The following is a 17,410-nucleotide window of genomic DNA, read 5'->3' on the forward strand; positions in this document are numbered from 1 at the left end:
GTTCTAACTGAACTAGTTGACCCCAATACCATAATAAGGGTATTTATATTGCTTGGTTTGGCTTTGTTGGCTCCTTAGGTTATCCTACCTTGCGGATAGAGAAGAACGACTTGAGAAGTGTCACTCTTCTGGAAGCCAAAGCCAAGGTGAAGGATATAGCAATATCCAGGGAGAGGATAACTCTAAAAGATGTACTCCAAGAAGGTATTTATTATCTCAAAGTCAGTTTTTTAAGTATGATTTAATGTTACCACTATAAACACTTTTTTCAAAAATTTAAAAACTTTCATCTCGTTTTGTGTCTAAGATAAGGATAAGAAGCAGTGTATGGTTTTTCTCTTACAAAATTATTTTTATTTTCTCTTTATACTTTAATGTGCCTTGTACAACTTTGGTGCAGTTCTTTATTTTCAAGTATATTAAAGCATGTGTATTATTGTTTGCTATGTTTAAGGTGTATTATCTGTTTAGTTTTTATTTAAAATGATTACTACCTGGCAGGTCTCTTTGAAATATTCTAAGTTACCTTCTCTCTGACAGATGACTTAGGGGTTGTAGTGTAAGGAGTGGACATGGGCTTTGGTTTTGGTCCTAAGTTCTAATCCCACATTTTATTCTCTGTGTGACTTTGGAGAAATCACATAATGTCTTCAATCTCCAGCTTCCTCTTCTATAAATTTGGACTGCATTGTCATCTCTTAGACTAGTTATAAAGATGAGATGAAATTAGGTACAGTAAATGAACTAACACGTAATAGTGTGTGCCGGGTATTAGTATGCTTCCCTTCCCCTCTCACTGGGCCTTGCTTTCCTTTTTGAGTTGGAGGATATTGATTAGGGAGATGCTGAAAGAAGAGGACAGAAATTAATAATAAAATACTGCACTGAGCTCTTCATGTTGTTAAATAGAGAATTACTTTTTTACTCCCACCGTAATTCAGCTTGGAATGCTTTGGATACTTTTGAGTCCTCCTTATGTATTCCTTTGCTGGTTGGGACACATTTAGGTCAATCACAACTAAGTCAGGTACTTAAATTTTCCCCAGTAGCAAATGGTAATTAATGGAAGCAGATTTTCTGATATGTCTTAAAATGCATGATCGCCACTTGTTACAGTTGACTGATTTCTAAGCATAACTAGTTTGCAGATCTGTTTGCAATGTGAAGAGAGTAAGTAGACCAGGTAGCATTTCCTAAAGAATAAAAAATAGAGAGATCAGTTAATAATGTTATGTTTGCAGTTTCTTTTGGTCTCTGAGTGGGATAGAATAGGCAATCTGTTGTAGTGGTATGATTTGAGAAGAAGGAATTCTGAACCAGGTAGAGTTTTTCTTTTTTGGTCTTTTCAGGCCCATAGTAGTTTATTTTAAAATTCTTTTGATTTCAGAAAAGAAAATATGGTGGCTGATTAACATTTAAAAAGGTGGTCAGGTTCACTGGAAATCTGATAAATGCAAAGAAAACAATAGTTACATGGGATGTTTTTTTACGTTAGACTGTGAAAAAGTAAAAATAATTTCTAGGTTGACGGGGGTATGGAGGAACACACACTCTTTTACGTTGCTGGTAGGAATGTGAATTGCTGTAACATTGTGGTAAAGTAATATGTACATACATTTTTTGTGTATGTTCCTTACATCCGTTGTTTTTAAGTATATGTAAATCTATGTTTGGCAGTAATATTTAAAAATGGGACTAGGTACTGGGAAGAGGAGACAGGAGATTTTGCAGTGCTGCAGTGCAAGAGAGTTACAAAGCTCAGTCAAGCAAGGTGAACTTGGGTGGAGAGAGAAGGGAGAACCTTTGTGAGGAAGACAGGTCAGGGTGTGTCGCTCTATGTATTGACTAGAGTGTTTGAAGGTATTTACTCAGCTTCAAGCAAAATGTCTTAAATTAAGATTATCCAAAGTCTTTTCTGCCTGGAGCTTACAAGTTACTCTGTCTCTAGGCCCCAGTGAGACCTGATATATGGATACAGACAACTCCACCTCATAGAGCAAAAGGCATTAGAGCAAGCCTATTTGTATGCATGGCAGCCGCATCTAAGTGAAACTATTTGCAAGCTTATCTTTTAAATTGTGAAGGAAGGAAAGTAAACAATTTTCTAGTGAGAAAGAGTAAAATGAGATTGATTTTCAGTGATCATCTTGTTTGGGAGCTTTTTATGGGCAATTACAAAATTGGTAATAAAATCTAGGTGGATTTTCTTAGTTCATTTTTAATCACTCCTTCCCCAGCACCCCCAAAGGTCATAACTAACTTCTCTTATTACTATAAGAGTTTTTTGTTTTTGTTTTTGTTTTTTGAGACGGAGTCTCTCTCTGTTGCCCCGGCTGGAGTGCAGTGGCGCAATCTTGGCTCACTGCAAGCTCCACCTCCCAGGTTCACGCCATTCTCCTGCCTCAGCCTCCCAAGTAGCTGGGACAACAGGTGCCTGCCACTACGCCCAGCTAATTTTTTTGTATTTTTAGTAGAGACAGGGTTTCACTGTGTTAGCTAGGACGGTCTCGATCTCCTGACCTCGCGATCCACCCGCCTCGGCCTCCCAAAGTGCTGGGATTACAGGCATGAGCCACTGCGCCCAGCCTCTTCTCATGCTAAGAGTTTTTAGGAACACATTTTACTAGTGAACCGAGAGTCTAATTGGCTTGTCTGAGACCTTCTGAGGAGAGAGTGGTAGAAGGAATGGAACCTAGGACTGTCTGGATCCAAAACTTGTACCCCTTGGCCTTCCCTTGAAGCTACTTTTTAAGGCTCTGTAGTAGAGAGGAAAGTTCATTTTTGTCTTTTCGTCATTTCTCTGAGGCTAAGCCTAGAAACTCATAAATGCCATTGTGGATACTTCATTACTGAGCTCCAGTGCTCCTGGCTATATCATTAGTTTATTTAGTATAATTCAGGAAAATTTTCATATACTTAGTTTAAATATGGTGTTTCTGAAAACAAGGTGTGTAATAGTTACAAAAAACTTTTAACAGTTGTTAAAACCAAAGATTTGGGTCTTTTTACTCTAGGGCTAGAATAATGTTGTTGATCACATATGCCCTTGTTATTTTTGTTTTATATTATATTGTGCCAGAAAGTTTCGTACTATAATTTTATGAAGGTTATATGATCTCATTAATTATTACTTTTCCTTTTAGGTACTTTTGGGCGTATTTTCCATGGGATTTTAATAGATGAAAAAGATCCAAATAAAGAAAAACAAGCATTTGTCAAAACAGTTAAAGGTAGGATCTTTTTTCCATAGTATTTCCGTGATGCTCTTCTGTCTCAGGTGGCTCATGCCAGCAAAATTCTATCTCAGTTCCCCAGTGTGTGCCATACCTTTTAAATCAATCCATGTTAATTTAGCTTAAAACAAAAATTATCTTATAGGAGCCTAATTGTTTTGGAAATTTGGGTGGTTCTCATTAGGTATAGAAAAACAGAAGTCTGCTAAATTAAGACATGAGACATTTGCTAGCTATTACTCAGTTAATTGCAAGTCAAACTGCATCCACTTGATTTCATTGTTACTATATCTAATGTTGGTATACTTTTGCAGGTATAGCCATAGTTGGAATTGCTGGCCTAAGGGTGTGTACATTTAAAATTTTAATAGAGCCCAGGTGCAGTGCTTACACCTGTAATCCCAGCTACTCAGAAGGCTGAGGCGTGAGAATTGCTCAAATCCAGTAGGCGGAGGATGCAGTGAGCCGAGATCATGCCACTGCACTCCAGCCTGGGCGACAGAGTGAGACTCTGTCTCAAAAAAAAAAAAAAAAAAAAATTAATAGATATTGTTAGATTGTCCTCTAAAAGATAGCACTGGTTTATATTGTCATGAATGGAATACCTGTTTTCACTAAATATTATTCTTTTGGGCCATCATTTGAAATGTGATACCTAATTTTTAATTTATTGATGTATATAAGTTATTTAATTAAAGATTCCCTATCGAGATACTACAGTGTTACTTATGTAGGCATATGGCTTATTTCCTATTACTGGTAGATTAGCAAGACTTTAAAAAATATTAGAATTGTAATTACAACAGATACTTGTAAAAGCTTAAATAATTCTGAATTAAGAGCTGCATGCAGTGGCTCACAATTGTAATCCCAATGCTTTGGGAGGCTAAGGCAGGAGGATTGCTTGAGCCCATAGGTTCAAGATCAGCCTGGGCAATATAGCAAGACCCCTGTCTCTACAAAAAAAAAAAAAATTAGCTCGGTGTGGTAGCATATGCCTGTGTCTCAGCTACTCAGGAGGGTGAGGTAGGAGGATTGCTTGAGCCCAGGAATTCAAGGTTGCAGTGACCCCTGATCATGCCCCTGTACTCCAGCCTAGGTGACAGAGCAAGATCCTGTTTTAATTTTAAAAAATGATAATAGTAATTCTGAAGTAAGTCTTATTTGCTTATTTAGAGAGAAAGAAAAATGTGATAATTTATAGGGTACTTAATGTCTGTCAGGTCTGATGTAAATTGAGAAGGCATAGTAATAATTTCTAAAAACAAATTTGGCACTTTGCCTTCAGAAACTGAAGGGAAGACTAAATTCAGTTTTATGAGTAAAAAGCGATAAAATTTTACAGTTTATGAAGTTAATTTATAAGAATTGTTTCTAAATTTACTTAAAGGAATACATGGGAAGTACGAAGGGTTTATGTTTATTGTTTGTAAAAAGTTGGCTTGTGCCAATCTAACAAAAAATCTTTGGAATTGCTTTTAATTGAACAAAGTTGTTTGTTTAAGGCTGCTGCAAATACGTCCATACACACACACCTTTCATCTTGTCTAAATAAATGGTTTAACTTACTGTATCATTCAATATTTATTTTATTCATTCACCCCTTCCCAGCACCAAAAACACTTTTAAAGGGGAATATTTACGTTAGGTCCATCCCTTCTTGTCCTTTGACTGAGACCAAGTGTAAGTTAGGTCCCAGTAGGTTTTCTAACTGGGAGAGTTTACATATTACTTTTTGTAAATGTAAAATTTGAGCCATAAGGTTATTAAACAACAGCCTTTTGTTACTCTTTTCTCATTTTTTTTTTCCTAAGGAGTCTCCTTAATTCAAATATTTCTTCTGGGGTTTGTAAGTATTCTATAGACTGTGTGGAACTGAGCTATTATTGACTTGTTCTGAATTAAGGCAGGAGGTTTTTATACAAAGTTGGGTTGATTTAGGATTGGAAGGGGAGATAAAAGGAAATAATAGTGATAAGAAAACACAATGAGTATACTTGGACTGTTTCACGAGATAAGACTTCTCTTTCCGTATATGCTTGACCTGTAGTCACTGGTTGTTTCTATGCTTTACCTCTGTAATTATAATGTTCTTTGTGAGTTGTGCGGAAATAAGAGAAAGCACAGTGAGTCCTTATGGGGGACAGAAGGGAAGTGCGTTGACCAGGATACTTGCCTCGAATTTGTTAGAGAGATAGCACCACATGACTGTCTCTGAGATTGATTATTTTGGAATTCTGTTTTTAGGTTTTGTTGTAGCCACATAGAGCTGACCAAAGTCTCACAAATCTGTATGCTTTGTTACATGTTGCACAATTAGAAGTGTAGCATAAAATACAAAAAAAAAAAAAGTGTTTTAGAAAGCACTGACCTTTGCCTTTAGGCATAAGTAGAAAATTGGAGTTTGACTTTTAAAAATATTCATAATTTTATACAGAGACTTCGTAGATACTCCAGTATAAATTTCTGGAGATTGAAATTAGCAGCCTGAATCTTACACAGTAAATATTGTGAAATTGAATTCCATAAAATAAGCGAATCCGTTTGGGTTTATTGGTATTAAATTCTTATTTTCTTTATTGTAGCTACTAAATTTTTATAGTTTTGTAAGTAAACAAGTGCTTGTTTTTAAAAATCATTTTGTGCATCCTTGTAACTTTTAGAATATATTTAATTAGTACCCTTTTCAAATGTATACATCTTGAAGATAGACCTTTCATTATGTAAAATTAAAAGACTATTGAGACTGGGAAAGGAATCCAAGAAAATGAGTTTTTCTTACTAAATGGATAAAAGTTATTTTATCTTCAATTGAGTTTTCTTAGATCATCATTCAAGCGTCCTTTGCTTTAATAGAACATGCTTATCAAAATTAAAAACTTGAAAAAAGTAAGTACAAAATGACACATTCTGAAATTACCATTTGTTGTACTTAGATCTCCTTACCAGTTGAGGGAATAGTAAAGTCTTTTGAACTGGGCGGGGACCTCCAACTATTACTAGTTTTCAGTCTTGAAAAGATCCTACTAGCCCCCAGTAGTCCTGGCCATAATTTCATTAGAAATTATTTAGGTTATAGAAAGAGTAATAAAGGCACATTCTGCCATTTACTAAGAAATCCCACATTTTAAGCAGTTTGTAGACACGTAGAGTTTATTCCGGCACACATTGGTATGAAGCACCTTTTCCAAAGAAGTATCGAATGTTTCAGATCCTTGGCTTTTTGTCCACCCATTTTACATTCCTACAATAGTCTTAACTAAGAGAAGCTGCTTGGAAAGGGAACACTTAGTAGCAAGTAATGGAAGTGAAGCAAGAGAAGTGAAGCAGGAATGAGATTCCAATGGGTAGATGTGGAAGTAAATGAAATTTGAGATTTCTCAGCTTTGACAGTTCCACATTTAAAGACCAAATGTGACAATCATAGTATCTGAATTCAGTGGGATGGGTTTTATTGTTGGTTCAGCATTTTCCTAGGTGGGTCTAGAATATGAATCTTGGCTTTGCCAGTCTTTCATATTTCTTTCTGCCTCTTATTGCATTGGTCCGAAGCTTTATAAATTATTATTTAATTAATTTATTTATAGCCAGGGTCTCACTTTGTCGCCCAGGCTGGAGTGCAGTGGCGCAATCATAGCTCAACCTCCTGGGCTCAAGCAGTCCCCCTACCTCAACCTCCTGGGCTCAAGCAATCCCCCTACCTCAGCCACCTGAGTAGCTGGGACTACAGGTGTGCGCCACCACACCCTGCTTACTTTTTTTTTGTAGAGATGGGGTTTCACCATGTTGCCAGCCTGAGCTTTACAAATTGTTATTGCTGTTTTTACTACTGATGTAAAAATTCATTGTGGGTTTCTTTGAAAGGGTTTTTAAGAATAAATAGTATTTTATACTATTAAGTTTGTTTTAACATTTAAAAACTATTTTTTAAAATTCAAACTCACTTCTTATTTGTTTATTATTATTATTTTGGGAGACAGGGTCTTGCTCTGTTGCCCAGGCTGGAGTGCAGTGTGGTGCAATCGTGGCTCACTGCAACCTTGACCTCCTTGGCTCAAGCAATCCTCCAGCTTCAGCCGCCTCAGTGGGTGGGACTGCCAGTGTGTACCACCATGTCCAACTAATTAAAAAACTTTTTTTTAATAGAGATGGGGGCTTGTTGTGTTCCAACTCAGGCTGGTCTTGAACTCCTGGCTTTAAGTGATCCCCCTGCTTCAGCCTCCCAAAGTGGTGGTATTACAGGTGTGAACCACTGCACCTGGCTGCATTTGCAATTTTATAATAAGAAATATTCTTTTCAAGTAGTGGAGAAATTCCTTTCTACTATAAAGGTTGTGGTCCCTATAAGATGAGGAATCCTTGTGGATTTGTACAAATATTTGAAGGCCTAAAAATTCCTTTGGAGATGTAGACTTAAAGATATTGGTAAATTGCATTATCATGTTTTTGTTTCAAAAACTTTGACCTAAAAGTTAATTTGTTCTGTTTTGCTACTTTGGACCAAAAACCGTAAGTTTAGAAGCTAAAAGTAAAATGGCATAATTCTAATTTTGGTTATATGAAAGTTAACTAATTTTTACTACTGTATTATTAGTTCTTTTTGTTTGTTTTTAACCACAGAGAAGCAAAAAGAAGAAAGCAACAGAATATGCCATAATCTCCAATCATAACTTTTGTAGTCATTTTATACCTGTAATGTTTGTTGGGTTAGAAAGTATAAACAGAATAGAAAACGTAAATTCTCCCATCTTGAAAAGTAGCCATCATACATAAACAATTCCTTAATATGTAAGAAATATTAGGATATGTAAACACAAGTTGTACCTTGTTTTTGAAATTTAATATACCTTAGAGATCTTCCTCTGTCAGTACATATAGCCCTATCTCATTTTTTAAAAGTAGCCAAATAGTATCCCATTGTGTCAGTTTAATTAGTTCTTTGTTAATGGGTACTTTGGTGGTTGAGTTTTTTGCCACTGAACAGTGCTCTTGTTACATTATACATAGATGAGCTTTTGTGACTATATCTGTTAACAGTGAGATTGATGATGCAAGGTATATCTGCATTTCAAAATTTTGTTACATGTTGCTTTCTCTATCTATCCAAGGTACTATTGATGAGCCTGTTTTCTCACACTCTTGCCGAAACTCTCAATAGTAGATAGTGGAATTTTTTGTGTTTCAATTTGACAGGGGAAATGGCATCTACTGGTTTAATTTTCACTTCTTTACTTAGGACTGAGGCTATGAGTCGTTTTGTATTGTGTGTCATTTGTTTTTTATTTTCTCAGTAAACTGTGTGTTTATATCCTCTGCCTCTTTTTCAAATTTTTTCCTTATTGATTTATATGAGCTATTTAAATAGGAAAAAAGGAAGTTAGCAATATATATGCCTTATGTGTTGCATATATTTTTCCAGTATGTTATTGCATTTTCTGCTTTGTTTATGGAAACTTAATTGATTTTAATATAAAAATTTCTGGGAAAATTGACTTGTTTAATGAGACTGCAGTAGAATTTTTATCTAGATCTATTTAGATTTACCTGTAACTTATAATGAAAACCTACCTACCTTATAGTCCAAGATAATTATTTACTAATAGCAGAAAATGTTAATGCCATATATGTAGTATTATTATTCAAGACAATTTCTTTTCTTTATATATAGATCAAGCTTCTGAAATTCAGGTGACAATGATGCTCACTGAAAGTTGTAAGCTGAGAGGTCTTCATCACAGGTGAGAGGAGAAACCACCAGCATTTTGGTGTTGAGCGTGGCAACACTTGATGCTGCATCATTTTTATGTGCAGGACATTGTGATGACTTCTGAATTGAACGCTTTGTGGAATAGCTTAATTTTTTTTTTTTTCTGAATATAAAAGTGAAATGCACTCTCACTGTACAAAACTTAACAAACACAAAGTATAAAGAAAACAAAGAATAGTATGTAAGCCCACATCTAGATAATCATAGCTAATCTTTCCAGAAATAATTTATACATTTTATGTGCATATTTCCCTTTACAAAATAGGATGATTGTTTACATATGTTAAAAAATATTTGTTATGAGATTTTGAACGTATAGGACCTCAAAGTCAAGTATAATAAACATGAATAAATTTTCCTTCTAGATGCAATGATAGTTAACATTTTGCCATATTTTCTGTGTTGTGTATGTTTATGAGATTTATATCTCTAGATATTAGTATCTATATATTCATGTATATAAATATTTTACCATAAATTAGACATCTGAGTACTTTTATTGCATATCCAGCATTTATTTTCAATAAAAAGAATATATTTTTCTTTATAATCATAATACCATTGTTGTCTTTGACAAAACTAACATGCTTCTTAATTTAACAAAACAATGTATCTGACTTTTGATGTTGGCAACTGTAAATCCATATAGCCATTTAAAGAAGCTACATAGTGGTCCACTGAATGGATGTACAGCATTTTATTTAACTAATTTCTGGTATACAATCATTATGCCATGGCATGATTTTAAAAAAATACTTATAGTTCTGTATGAAGACCTTTTTCTTTTTGTTTTTTCTTCTTTTTGAGACGGAGTCTCGCTCTGTCACCCAGGCTAGAGTGCGGTGGTGCATCTCAGCTCACTGCAATCTCCACCTCCCTGGTTCACACCGTTCTCCTACCTCAGCCTCTTGAGTAGCTGGGACTATAGGCGCCCCCTACCATGCCCGGCTAATTTTTTGTATTTTTAGTAGAGACGGGATTTCACCGTGTTAGCCAGGATGGTCTCGATCTCCTGACCTCGTGATCCATCCGCCTTGGCCTCCCAAAGTGCTGAGATTACAGGCGTGAGCCACTGCACCCGGCCATGAAGACCTTTTTTAAAAGCTTGATATTGGTGCTGTTCACAGAACTATAACAAAAACTTCTACCGTTTGAGCCAGAAACAGCTTAAATATAACATCATAATGTGTGACAGTATCAACATTAGAGCAAGTTTTTTTAAAGCACTATGTAGAGTCAACATAATTTGTATGTCTGCTGAAAATTTGATCACATATGTTTAAAAATAGAACTGTGGTCATCCCTGTTGGAAGATGTTTATGGGCTTCTGAAAAAATACATTTTAGTTTCTGTATAATTTAGACAGTTCCTTGAGTTCTGCTGAAAAATAAGGTGACTACCCAGAGTCTTACTCTTGAATTTGGTTATATTTTGGTTCATATTCAAAAGAATTTGAGGACCTAAAAAGAATGTAGCCACAGTAAGATAAATAAAATGATAATGAAAATGAAACTGAGTTTTTTGGCATTGTGGTGGTAGAAAAGAAAACCAATAAGCCAGCAGTAAGGAGAACAAATATTTTTACTGTAACTGAACATAAAACATCTCCTAGCTTCTGGGCAACCAAGGGTGAAGGAAACGCTAAAAGTTGATAATCGCAGTAGCAGAAGGGAAGGAAACAGTTGGAATATTGTCCTTTTTGGCAGTGTTGAAAGTGCTTAATGGTCTATTACACTGACTCTAGGGAGAAGGGCCAAAGGTGTTTAATCCTAGTGTATACTGTTACCCTATTACTTAGGTACCTAGCCAATGTTTTTACCCCAGTGAAAGGTTTACATCACCTCAGCACAGACGTGAGTAGCAGGGATAAGTGTAGAGAAAGCCAGAATTTTCCCAAGAAACAGTTTTATATTCACTGTAGCCCTAAAGATGCCTTGGCTGAAAAATGCTCAGTGCAAGCATTTGCCGTGTTGTGTCTCATGCAGTTTTAGATTGTAAGGTTTTGCAGCATCCCACCAGGATGAATTAGTAGTCTCAGGAGGTCCTTAGGGAATGACATGACATACTAAATTGGGGTTATTTGATACTGGGCATTCAGTCCTTGAGAAAAGTCTTGTAAAGGTAGGTTATAGCTTGATTATGCTTAATAGTTCTTCCTTCTATGAGGTGATAGCAGGACTCCTAGTTACAGTGAATAAAACACATTGTCAATATGTAGAAAGTATATTATTCTTTCCATTTGCTGTAGCAGTTCATTTCATTTTTAAGGTGACCAGGGCCTATCACACATTTGATTTTGATCCCTGATATGTATAGACTATTCATAGCTATACTTACGTATTTGTTTGTTCATTCTTTTATTCTAATTCATTCAGTACCCATTTTGCACTTGGAACTGTGTTAGGTAGAAAGAATGAAAATGAAATGATCTTCAGAGATCATATTATAGAATTTATCAAGCAAACCCAATACATTCAGCAAGAAAAGACACCTGTTTTCAGATTTTACCTTTGTAGCTGGTTGTGGTATGTAATACAGCATGTTTGCTTCATGTTTTAACATTCCATGGTTAAGGATTTTACAAGTATTGAGGTGTTTTAAAGCATTTTGAAATCCTTTCTTTTCACACATTTTTCCCCTGGAATTTATGAAAATAATTTTATTATAAGTGAAAATAGCTGTATAAATAAAAGATATCAACCTATTCTAATTTCATTAGAAGTGCTTCGTGTGAAAGTACTCTTGAGCTATTTCTGCTTGTGGTTTGGCCCCTTCATTGGCCCAGGGATGCCTGATGGTGAACACTTCCACCAAATGCCTCACAGCTCTCCCTCTGCAAGCACCCTCAAAAAGACTGAGAATTAGAGGCAGTTCCTACATCAAGCCCCACAGAACCTACCCTTCCTCTACCTTCGTTCTTCTCTATAGCACCTCCTGCTTTCATTTACTCTTCTTAGAGATCCAGACCTTCCCCTTTATCCTCCTTTTCATTATAAAATGGGCAGAATAAAAAACAGCCATTTGTACTTTGAAACATTTTCATGAAGTTTGTTACCTCTACCAGTGGATTTTTAATCCTATGGTAGTGGAATAAAAGATTTGACCTCATCCAGCAAATCTAATGGATAAAATGCTTTAACTCTGCTAAATGAATTTCAGTCACAAAGAAAGAAACAGAAGTAATCTTTGGTGGGTTAAATAGATTGGGCAACAGTGTTTACCCTGAAATCATGGTATGCCCAAGTTAATCCTGAGTGTAAACCCGTAGTCATTTTGGTGTTCGTGGGAGTTGGTGGAAAGGGGCTCTGTAATCTCCCATGTGATCTCCCTTGCTCCTCTGGAGAGAAAGTCTGGTGGTCCGGGGGAATGCAAAGATTATTGAATCAGATGAAGATGGTATTTTTTCCTCCTTGTACTTGCTCTTTGTCCTTGGCAGGTTACCTAAACTTTCTCTCCCAGCGTGGATTTCCTTGCATATAAACTGGAACTCCTAATCGCTGCCACTCAAGTGGTTATAGAGAGATTGCCTGTTACAGGTTTACTGATCTCTAAGTCCTCATTTTCCCACCTCCTCAGGGTCAGTGCTTTCCATGTTAGCAACTTCTGCAAATATGAGGGGAGCACACAGCTTTGCCACTTGTGCATTGGTGATTGTGCCACGGTTTTATAACTGGGGTTTAAAAAGTGATACATGCTCAATTAAGATAATTTTTAGGAAATGCAGAAAACAAGGCTGAAATTATTTATAGTCTCACAACTTAAAGCAACTCAACTCTTTGCATATTTCTATGCAGACCTTTATTATTATTTTTTTCCATTTTTATAATTATCTTGCAAATGTGAATTTTGTATCTTTCTTATAAGATAAGCTTTTACTCATATTCTCATATCGTGACCAATTGTGACATATTATCCTGTTATTCTTTCATTACTTTTGAACATTCAAGCTGTTTGCTACTTTTTACTAATATCACATTAACTATCCTTGTTCATTAACTAGCTTTTTTATGTTTGATGTATTTCCTTATTAAACATCCTTAGAAGCAGAATTTGCTAAGTTAAGGAGTAGGAATGTTTTAAGGCTATTTGTTACTGTTATTTGTTATTAAATGTTTGTTTTATATAGCATAGAATACAAAGTGTTGGGTGTAAAAATTGAGTTTACCTTAGTTTTTGTCTTCTAGCAATTTTTAGCTTAGTGGGGAAAATGATATAATTATGTAAAAAGTTATATAACCTTGGGAAAAATTAGCAGTTATTTCCAGATGTCAGTGGAGGAGGTATTATTAGACAATAGGATGAAATGTACGTATGTATGCCATAGAAATTAAAATAGGAACAGGATTGTCCACTACATGCTTGGTTTTATTTTGCACATCACAGCAACCTTTTATGGTTGGTGGGGTCCCTATGTTATAAGAATGGAAACCAAAGCCAAGAGACAGATGGTCACTCAGATAGTAACTGGTAAATCTAGGATTCAAAAATCTGATTCTAAATCCAGTGTGACCAGCTAAGGACTTTTTGGCTTTTGTGGCAGTTTCAGCCTTTTAGAGACCTTTTTGATGATCATATTCTTGACCACAGTCTGGATTGGGCCTTTTTTTTTTTTTCTTTTTCATGTGTGATATGGAGTAAATGGGATTTTATTATCATAATACACTCTTGGGCAAGTCAGTTTTTAGATGTCTCTGATGAATTGCCCTTTGGAGTAAAGATACGGTGTGGTTAGAGTGTGCCTTCAGAGAATCCAGCCCACGGGAAGCAACTTTGAGTTTATGACTTCGCCCTACCAAGAATGTGCATATATGGCGATATATGTACATATATGGGGAACACTTAAGTCTGGTTTAAAATACAGAGCACTTATAGTTTTACATTTTTAATGGTAATCATGTTTTTAAGTATTTTGGGGATTTTGTTTTGTTTTAGATTATTTTTATTAGAAGTAAGCCCCTAACATTTTGGATTCCTTTGTCTTTCTCCCAATTTTTTATTATTTTATAGAAATCTTCTTCCTATTACTCATGTGTGTATAGAAGAAGGAGAAAAGCCCATGGTGATATTGCCTTACATGAATTGGGGGAATCTTAAATTGTTTTTACGACAGTGCAAGTTAGTAGAGGCCAATAATCCACAGGTGAGAAAAATTTGCCCAAATACCAATTATTTACCAGTAGTTTCTGATAATGTCTTTGAAAGTAGATATTAACGTTCTTGAATATAAACTGTTTAAAGGCCTGCAAAAAAGAACCTCAAATGAACCACAAGACATTTATAACCTGTTGGTTTAAAGGAAAATGTTGGCTTATGTTCCCGCCTCGAGGCTTACACTGTGCTGATGCTGAAGTTTTCCTTATATTTTCCTTGTGTACTTATTCATAATCAACTCAAACCCTTTGTAATGCCATCTCAGGTGTTTTCCTGATAACTGAGGGTACTTGTCCTAGATCTTCCTCTTAGGAATGGAAACAGACTTTCTAGAGCCATTTGGTTCATACTATATATACCAAAGCCTGGTGATGACCGGAGGTCTAGATTGTGGGAGGTAATTGGATGTATTGTAAATATGCTTGGCTGTAAGTTGGCAGTCATCTAAGAGTGTTTCTCTTCCCTGCTTGTGTTTATAACTATGAAGCAAAGGTCAGATACCATGCATATTATGATGGTAGTGGTAGTAAAGCCTAGTGGGTTTTTTGCTGTCTGCTATATCTTGTAGTCCAATTAAGGTGCTTTAGGATTTATAGTAGTATAGTTATTATAGTTGCCAGGAGAAAATGGGTTCAAAGGCTGCATTGAGTATTTGGCTTAATATGTATGATATGCTTTATAAATTGACAAGACTAAAGCTGGGATTCTCAACAAGTGGTTAGAGCCTGTGGCTCATCTGCATTACCTGGGGAAGGATTTTATTCCTCCACCCGAAGTACTGTCATCCACCTAGAGGAGCACGTCAGCAGAAAAAGCTAGGGGCTTGTACTTTGGGTTTTTTTGTTTTTTGTTTCGTTAGACAGGATCTCAGTCACTAAGGGTGGAGGGCAGTGGTGTGATCACAGTTCACTGCAGCCTCAACCTCCCATATTTAAGCAATCCTCCCACCTCAGCCTCCTGAGTAGCTGGGACCACAGGAACATGCCACCATACCTGGCTAATTTTTAAAAAAATAATTTTGTGTAGAGACAGGGCCTCAGTATGTTGTCCAGGTTGGTCTCAAACTCCTGGGCTCAAGTAATCCTCCCGCCTCAGCCTCCCAAAGTGCTGGGATTATAGGCATGAGCCACTGCACCAGGCTTAGACTTCTGTTAATTTGAAAATAATCCTGAGGAGAGAATCTCCTAATAAAAACTACTGTTTTGGGGGAAAAAAGATTACTGAATTGTAAACATTTGAAATATTACCTTGAGAACTCAGCATTCACTGAGCAGATGTATTGAGCAGCTGCTCTGTGTGCTGGATATTGGGGAGACACATCTAACAGATGAAAGGAGACAGAGAGTAAATGGTAGATTATGGAATAATAAGGACTATAGTTGATATGTACAGGGATATATGGGAACATATTCTTGGTCAAGAAATAGCTTTTAAAAATTCAGTGTGTAGGTTTAAAGCAGTATATTTGGATGGTGTAGGATTGTGGAATGAAATAAAGTAAGAAAGTGCCATCATATTTGTGTGCTATTTGCAAACCATGTCATTTTTTGTTACCACAGGCAATTTCTCAACAAGACCTGGTACACATGGCTATTCAGATTGCCTGTGGAATGAGCTACCTGGCCAGAAGGGAAGTCATCCACAAAGACCTGGCTGCTAGGAACTGTGTGTAGGTGCCATGAGCTTTACGCTGTCACTTGATGTAGAGTGCTTCCTGGATTTGGGGTTCTCTGCAAGTCACAGTGGGACTTGTGTTGTATTTAAGGGTGGTGGTAATCCCTACTTTTTAATACTCTTGATTGCATTTGATGTTCATGTCTTTACTTTTCAGCATTGATGACACACTTCAAGTTAAGATCACAGACAATGCCCTCTCCAGAGACTTGTTCCCCATGGACTATCACTGTCTGGGGGACAATGAAAACAGGCCAGTTCGTTGGATGGCTCTTGAAAGTCTGGTTAATAACGAGTTCTCTAGCGCTAGTGATGTGGTAAGTGCTGAGACCCCCAGATAGCAAAAGAATAGAGAAATAGCTTTCTGTTTCTAAATGTTTTACTGTTTTTGTCTTTTGGGTTTTTAAAAAATCTGCTAGCTGTTCCTGGAAATTTTTATCCAGAAAGCAAGTGTACTTAGCTGCCAATCAGCCAGTTTATGGAGAGGAGCTGTGACCCAGACCATAGGCCAGCACTGTGTGTAATCTCATTTCATCCTCACAGTACTGCTCTGACAGAAGCACCAATTTTTTTTTTTTTTTTTTTAAAGACGGAGTTCTACTCTTCTTGCCCAGGCTGGAGTGCAGTGGCGCCATCCCAGCACACTGCATCCTCTGCCTCCCAGGTTCAAGCGATTCTCCGGCCTCAGCCTCCCAAGTAGCTGGGATTACAGGCATGTGCCACCATGCCTGGCTGATTTTGTATTTTTAGTAGAGACAGGGTTTCACCATGTTGGCCAGGCTGGTCTTGAACTCCTGACTTCAGTTGATCCACCTGCCTCTGCCTCCCAAAGTGCTGGGATTACAGATGTGAGCCACCATGCCCGGTGACAGGAGCACTATTAACACTAGGAGGGAGGCTGTGGTATCCCAGTTTTAAAGGTGAGGATTTTGAGACTCAGAGAGGTTACAGTAATTTCATTATTTTTTTTTTTCTTATTTAAGAGACAGACCAAATCGTTTCCAGATCATAAAGGTGTTTTCTTTTTTTCAGATGACCTCTTCTAAGTGTTATGGCCCGTAAAATTTGTAATTCCCCACATCATCCTCGTCCTTTTGTCAAGTTTCTGGGTGGTTTTGCCCACTTAGCCAGACCATAGTTGGGTCCTTTGTACTTAGTGATGCATAGTTTCAGAAGCCACGTTCACTTGTGGATATTTTAGAGCCATTTAATATTTCTGTCACTTGATTTCTTAGTCTTATTTGGAAGACTAAGCATAATTTATTTTCCTATCTCTTGCCTGTTAGACTTTATTATTGTTGCAGAATATTTAGGGATTAGGTAAAACTTCTGCTTATAGGGTCCCACCTATGTTCACTCAGTGATAATCAGTTTGTGTTACATGTAAAGTCCTGTAGAATAATTTGCTTCTAAGCTTCAACTGTAAGAATTGGGCTTACTGTATCATTGTATTTTGTGTCTCTATATTTTATAATTTAGGGATACTCTTTTGCTTCAAAGTCTATATGTTTTAAGGATTAATCTTTAAATCGTGTATTACTGTATGCTAATTAATTATATTAATTGGTATATACTCATTTCCTCG

The 17,410-nt window shown here is 36.5% G+C and overlaps 1 protein-coding gene across 2 annotated transcripts in view; it reads left to right on the forward strand.

The window, feature by feature from the left end:
- The window catches only part of RYK (receptor like tyrosine kinase), a 91,948-nt gene that overhangs the window by 58,997 nt on the left and 15,541 nt on the right, over window positions 1–17,410 (forward strand). Inside the window, exons 8-13 of one of the 2 annotated variants that reach the window (XM_031663752.1) lie at window positions 70–204; window positions 3,144–3,230; window positions 8,902–8,971; window positions 14,008–14,140; window positions 15,711–15,820; window positions 15,983–16,142. In XM_031663752.1, the coding sequence (XP_031519612.1) occupies window positions 70–204; window positions 3,144–3,230; window positions 8,902–8,971; window positions 14,008–14,140; window positions 15,711–15,820; window positions 15,983–16,142 (695 nt within the window). The remainder of the gene's footprint in view (window positions 1–69; window positions 205–3,143; window positions 3,231–8,901; window positions 8,972–14,007; window positions 14,141–15,710; window positions 15,821–15,982; window positions 16,143–17,410) is intronic. The other variant, XM_031663753.1, reaches the window with a different exon arrangement.

The sequence above is a fragment of the Papio anubis genome, chromosome 2, assembly GCF_008728515.1.
Source record: "Papio anubis isolate 15944 chromosome 2, Panubis1.0, whole genome shotgun sequence".
Lineage (NCBI taxonomy): Eukaryota > Metazoa > Chordata > Mammalia > Primates > Cercopithecidae > Papio > Papio anubis.